The sequence below is a fragment of the Salvia splendens genome, chromosome 4 (genome assembly GCF_004379255.2).
Source record: "Salvia splendens isolate huo1 chromosome 4, SspV2, whole genome shotgun sequence".
Lineage (NCBI taxonomy): Eukaryota > Viridiplantae > Streptophyta > Magnoliopsida > Lamiales > Lamiaceae > Salvia > Salvia splendens.
Window position 1 is genome coordinate 33178607 of NC_056035.1, and position 6919 is coordinate 33185525.

The 6919-nt window shown below is 32.5% G+C and overlaps 1 protein-coding gene across 2 annotated transcripts; it reads right to left on the minus strand.

The window, feature by feature from the left end:
* Positions 1 to 442: 442 nt before the first annotated feature.
* Positions 443 to 4306, minus strand: LOC121799898 (transcription factor UNE10-like). 2 transcript variants are annotated; one of them, XM_042199417.1, is made up of 6 exons: positions 3967 to 4306; positions 3239 to 3738; positions 2324 to 2425; positions 2103 to 2168; positions 965 to 1300; positions 443 to 787 (listed from the first exon to the last, which is right to left on the minus strand). In XM_042199417.1, exons 1-6 carry the CDS (start codon positions 3974 to 3976, stop codon positions 707 to 709), a joined length of 1095 nt encoding a protein of 364 aa, XP_042055351.1. In that variant the 5' UTR covers positions 3977 to 4306; the 3' UTR covers positions 443 to 706. The 2 variants fall into 2 exon arrangements, with proteins under 2 accessions (XP_042055351.1, XP_042055350.1); XM_042199416.1 differs by having other exon boundaries at positions 3239 to 3758; positions 3967 to 4304.
* Positions 4307 to 6919: the final 2613 nt, after the last annotated feature.

Sequence of the window (6919 nt, forward strand, 5' to 3'; positions counted from 1 at the left end):
TACTAATTTTGACAATAAAAATAGATCCAACGAGCTCCACTTCATTGTGAGTTTTAACTAAAATTTATTCTCCTAACTTGTTCATAATATTACTCCCTTTTTGCTAAAAAGATATTCTTCTTATAACTGACTTTAATTCAAAGTGAATGTGTTAAAAGTGACTACTATCATGACATGAGTGTCGCCCAACATAATATCCCCCGCTAAGCCCATTGATATATAGTTTTATAGTATTGATTTTATATCAATTGAAATTTATATTCATTTTAATCTCGATATATAAAAAGGACATCAATTTAATCATTTTTGTCCTAATTTCACCCGAACCTTAATTTTAGGGCACGTAGATTGGTATGCAAAAATTAATGAAATGAGAATGAAGAATAAACCACAAAATATTACTTGTAGAATAATCATGTCACATTCACTGAATTTCAGGACATGAAAAAGAATAAAAGAACTAATTGAATAGTAATTCGGCACTTTTACAATTGAAAAAATATATTACAATGTAATAAGTAATAACACGAAACCTCTTGCATACATGTACTCTGCACAAAGCTCCGATTAATAGGAGAAATTAAATTCATGCAGAATCAGAGTTTAAACCCCTCAAGTGGTTATAGATATAATTTTTCATTTCGAAACTATATATATATATATATATATATAATTCTCTAGCATTAAACACCCAAGTTCACCAAATTTAATTTTTTGAACCAGGTAACTGCTGTTGCATTTGTTGGTACATAGCAGCCAGCCTGCTATAAGCATCCATCGTCATCGGCTGCATCGAGTAAAATATAAACATTGGCAATACGCTAATAATAACGGTCATTTGATAAAATAAAATATGATAAGAACACACATTTTCTACCCTCGCAAACTATCTAGTATTAAATGTGATAGCCAAGTTAAATTTAATAAAAATGAGTGACACTTTCTTTAGTTAAAATGTACTCACTTGAGATTGACATGCTAGAAGTGCTGATAAAGGGTCCGGCATGGGAGGAGGAGGCGGCAGCAAACAATCGCCTCCTCCATTGTTCCACGTGGTGGGTGGCACGGGCATGAAGCCAGCAGTTGGTTGGGGGCGGGGGATGGTGTTCATGTCCATGACTCCCATCCCCATCCCCATACCCATGCCCATGCATCCCATCATAGACATCTGAAGCTGCTGTTGTTGCATTGCTAATGGAAACATCATGGATGGCATGTTCATCCTACTCATCATGTGCACTTGAGCCTGCAATTGCTTCAAGTACTCTATCACCTCGTCCAACATTGATGCTTTGTCATTCTGAAACAAATAATAGTAATAAACAAAGCTCAATTGAGACCCATCTATCAAAATTAATTTTTCATGAAAGGTAAAAAATTTCTATTATTGATGTAGGGATAGGCATGCACATGAATGATTGACAGAAGCAGACAAGCATATGTATGTAAGTAGACATGTAATTTTCCAAGTCCCTACATAAAAGGACTAATGTGGGTGATTATTGTCTTGACAAGAAGCAACTCTGTGTCTATATGTCTGAGAATGAAGATTTGTATGTGGACTATATTCTTTCTATAGCTATGCTAAATTGACATTCACATCAAATTATTGAATAATGCATAGCCAATCATACAAATAAAATTTGTAAAAGACAAACAAATAGTATTGAAGTGCAAGAACATATGATTATAATTTTAACAATAATTTTATAATAAAAATGTATGTGTGCATCAAATAAGTGGTGCAAGCTGATGGGGTCAATAGCTTTTAATGTGGTTTGGTGTCCGCATTGAATAAATATTTACCTTCCTATAATGAAGGGGACATTTTGATTTATTGCGGCATATTCATTTAAGTGCCTAAAAAAGAAAAATTAGGTATACTTTCCATCAATGGGTCAAATATACATGGAGTAATAAACAATCATCACACGCAACAAAAGAATACTACTAATGTTAATGAATTTTCCCCAATAATTGCAAAATGTGCTAATTGCTGTAAAATGATTGATGGTCCTTTTAGAGAGTGAAACATAAATGTGGATGAAGTGAATTTGTTATTTAGATCAACAAATTAATTAGACTAGTCTTCATCAACATACCTTGCTGGAATTCGGGACCAATTTCTGCAATGTCTTCATTCTTTGGTTAATTTTGTCTCTTCGTTTCTGAGGTACCAAAAATGGCCATGTTATTAAATAGAGATGGAATATATGGTTGAGTTTAATAAAAAAATGTAGAAAAGCATAATTGCATTTTTCCACATTTTTTAATTCAGCAAAAAAGTTAAAAGAAATGATAACGAGTGAGAAAAGAAACGTACACGTTCGGATTGGTTATGAATTGCGGCTGCCCTACTCCTTTTTGTACAAACTGAGGATTTTCCATTGTCTCTTCTTCGCCCCTCCTCCTCTTCTCCATTTCTCTATAATACAATGTTACTATTATATGCCAATTCTTATACTACTACCATATTTTAAACAAACCATATATTCTGCTACTTTCTAACGTCAATTCTTATATGTTCCAAAAAATAATACTCCATGTCGCTATAAAAAGTATATTTAAAATATTGCACCGTCTATCTATAAAATAATACTAGCTTAATTTATTATTTTGATATGTTTATGATTTAAAGTCTCATTTATCTCTTTTTTTCAATTTTAGATAAGGGACCCATTATATATATAACTTATTCACTACATTCACATTCTATTATAAAACTAATATATAAAAATAGGATACACTTTCCCCTAACTCATTTTTCTATTTTGAATTCTATTATAAAATTAATATATAAAAGTTGATTCCACTTTCCATTAACTCATTTTCCTATTTTTTCATAAAATTAAATAATTTCTTAAAGTAAAATAGAACTATAAATAATGAACTAAATGGAGAGAGTATTAGTAAAATAAATTATACTTTTATATATTAGTTTTGTAATAACTGTTAATAGAATGAGTCTTTAAATAGGTGGTTTCATGTGTACCAAAGATAATACTTAAAATTGAATTAAAACGACAGTATAATTGGACAAATATGAAAAAGATCATTAATGGGAACTAGGAGTATTGTCTATATTTTCTTTTACTGTGAATGCCGCAATTTCTAACGACTTAAAAAAAAACCACAAATGCGATTTGGTATCGTAAATGCAATTTTTTAACAAAAAGAAAAAAATTCAAAACAAAATCAAAAAAAGAAAAGAAGATAAAAGAAAAGAGTTGGAGCGTACATCAGATGCCCGAGACCTGCTGTGAAGAGAAACGGAGTCACGGTCGTCGGCGGAGGTCTTCGTGTACTCTTGGCCGGAGATAGTGTTCTCCATCGACGTCGTCGACGTGAACCCAGCCCCACCGAACGTCTGGACGCTCTCGCGCGCCACGTCCAACGGCGCTGCAGCGCCACTGCACGACCCCACGCGCGTGGAGCACGCCGCCGCGTGCTCCTGGCGCTCATGGACGTTCTTGGCGCAGGGCACGAGGGCGTCCATCGTAGCGGTGACGGACCCCGTGGGGCCCGGGTTCGCCATCGCGCAGTGGCTCTCAAACCACGGCATCAGGTCGGCCGCGGGCGGCGGCGGGTAGAAGGTGGCTTGGTTGACGACGGACTCGAGCGTGCCGCCGGCGCGTGGCTTGTCCCAAGTCGCGGGAGAGGACGACGCGCTTTGTTTGCCCACCACGCGCGGGACGCCGAGGCCATGCATGGCTAGTTGACCATTTTCCCATGTTAGCTCTGCAACTTCATATTCCAACCTGGAATAATTGAGTATATAATCATACAATATATTAAAATTCTTAATATCTTGTACTACGTTGGCTTAGTGATGATCATAGCTTATCTATTAAAGTGCGGATAACCCTCCCTCTTATAAAGCTTTTTAAGGAGTGAGTGGCAATATTATTTAACACTGTCTCTGTTCCATAGAAATAGAGATTACAGTAAGCAAGAGAGAAGGCTTACGAAGGGACATCTTGAGGGGAACTGGATTTGTACTTAATCTTGGAGCAATCGTCGAGATCACAACTCGGTACACATTGATTCATCTTGAAAGATAGAAAGTTGATCAATAGTGTTTGAGCATTTGGGGAAAAATATATAAGGGAGAGAAGGTGAGTGATACTATAGAAAAAGGGAACACTTTCTTTTTAGGTTCAATATATGTGGGTGTGGGCTCTTTTAGAAGGGATCTAATTACTATTCATAAAGATAAGAACAAAGCATAATTTGAGATAGAGAGAGACAGGGAGAGGGAGAGGGAGAGGGAGAGGGAGAGGGAGATGATCCATGAGAAGAAAATTATGGTATTATTTAAATTGTGAAAGAGATCTTTTGTAAGGAAAAATGGTACTTGAACCGCCGGTGGACTGTCAAATAAAAAATAAAGGTGCATTGAATAACTTTTTTGAGGGCGAAGGGTTGAATAAATAAGTAATCATTTGCGTATGCACAAGGAAATAGATAGATATACAAAATATACTCCCTCCATCCTTAAAAAATATATATTTTAGGGTCGACATAAATTTTAATCTAAAATTGGTAAAGTAAGTTAGAGGTAAAGAAAAAAAGTAAGTAAAAAATTATTAGTGCAGAATGAGTCTCACCTTATTAAAGAGAAGATTTTCCAAAATTAAAAAGTGCATATTCTTGTGGGATGGACTAAAAAGGAAAGAATGCATATTTTTGTGGGACGGAGAGAGTATATATTTATATACAAGTAGTGATTTAGGGAAATCATTTTACTTAAATGCATAACTAGAGAATATGAATTCAGTTCACTATAACAACGATTTAGTTCACTATAAGAGTGATTTAGTTCACTAAGGAGTGAACCAAGACGCCATAATAGTGAACTAAATCCTTCACGGAGTAATATAATGGTATTTTGGTTCACTCTTTTTTTTCAAATTCATATTGTGAACTAAAACGCTCATATAGTGAACTTGATCATTTTGATCTAATGGTTGAGATTTGTTCTCTAGTTATGCACTTAATATTAGTTATATTTTTATCATTTCCCTATATATATATATATATATATATAACTTGAATTTCAATAATATATTGTTATTAATGTCTTCGTTATAGGTGTTATTATGTTTTAAGACCATCTCCAACCATTTATCTCAAACTCAATTTTGAGTATAAAATATTAATTTACTCTAACTATTTATAACAAATTCAAATTTTACCTATTTTTGAGTATATGTCGCACAAAATTTTTGCGAGACTTGTAGTATTTGATATTGTTCTGTAGAAAAATACAAAAAATGAGTTTAAATTTACAGTATAATTGGAGAAATTTTCTACATCAAAATGAAATTTGTTGCATATTTATAGATGGCCTATTATAATCTAGATAGAGCCCTCGTTTGATTGGGGAAACTGACTAGCTAGTCTGTTATTTTCTTCTATTTTCATCCCACAATAAAAAGTCTCAATTTGCTATTTCGATTAGTGTTATATTAAGAGTCATATTTCACTTTTACCATAAATGGTAAGTAAATCCCTACATTCTACCAATTTGTTTCACACACATTTTATTATAAAATTAATAAATATAAATGAGATTTATAATCCACTAATTTATTCAATTTATTTTTCTTTATATTTCTTCAAACTTGTGATCACAATAAATGTGAGTTATATGTGAGATGGAGATAGTAATAAAAGTCATGATCTTTTAATGGAATGAAGCATCACGATATTTTTTTGACATGTCATGTGCTTTTGCTTATTTTATGCACTTATTTTCGGGTCAGTATTCAGATTTTACAACAACTGAAAATGATGGGACAACTTCCTTACTGATAATTAATTTTTTCAAATAGTCCCAATCATAATATAGCAATATTGGTCGAAATAAAAGCATCTCTCCTAGTGATATCGATATAAGCACTTAGTCCAGGGTTATCTGAGGATATTTTTAAAGTGCAGGGACTATGGATGAGATAAACCCATAGCCCATGGATTATTTTTAAAGTTCACTCAATAAATAATATGGATATTGGCTCCTAATATAATGGAACTCTTTAAAAGTTAGATTTTTACCATGAATTTTAAATTTGACAAATAATATTATGAACTTTATCTTAGTTTGTTATTTTTTACCGGTGAAAATATTACGGCAAGTAATATCATGATACGAATATTTTTTTCGAAATTTCTCGACAAAAATTTCGAGAGCTTCAAGTTATTTCTTACCGGTGAAAATATTACGGCAAGTAATATCATGATACGAATATTTTTTTTGAAATTTCTCGACAAAAATTTCGAGAGCTTCAAGTTCTTCAATCTTTGATGATAGTTTTTCTTGAAGTACACTCTCCAAAGTTGCTCTTCAATCCATTAATATAGTAAAAAAAATTCATCAGTGGAAAATAACAAACTCGATAAAGTTTATGATATTATTTGTCAAATTTAAATTTTATGAGAAAAACCTCATTTTTTAAAAATTTTATAATACTAAAACCAATATCCCTAAATAAAATGAAAAAGTGCACAAAAATCACAACTTAGAGTCAATTAAGTTGGAAATTGAACACGAATTTTAAATTCATGAAAGATGACATGTATTTTCAAAATTTTAACACATTAAATTAACATTTTTTCTTGCGAACAAACTACTCCGTGGCTAACAAACTTTTACCTCGGTGCAAACATAGGCTACGATGAACAAATAATGCCGTTTTGGACAAAGACTTTGCGGAGTAATAATGAAAAAAAATCACAACCTTTGAGAGTAGTTCAACAAAATAATTAAGAATGGTTATATTTTAATAAAACTTTAATTAAATTTTAAGGAAAATAATAAAAATAATGGAGCATTCACTTTTACCAATTGCAATATACCGACTTTCCATTTTTGTTCTCTTATTACAAATGATCGATTTTCTTTTTTAAAATAAAAAAATAA

Bases quoted from the DNA above. Each gene is read 5' to 3' on its own strand.
- LOC121799898 (XM_042199416.1), bottom strand. From the start codon at position 4,049: ATGAATCAATGTGTACCGAGTTGTGATCTCGACGATTGCTCCAAGATT. The intron at 2,426-3,238 runs GTACGCTCCAAC...ATTGTATTATAG, and splicing joins GCAGGTCTCGGGCATCTGAT to AGAAATGGAGAAGAGGAGGA. The intron at 788-964 runs GTGAGTACATTT...TACTCGATGCAG, and splicing joins TTCTAGCATGTCAATCTCAA to CCGATGACGATGGATGCTTA.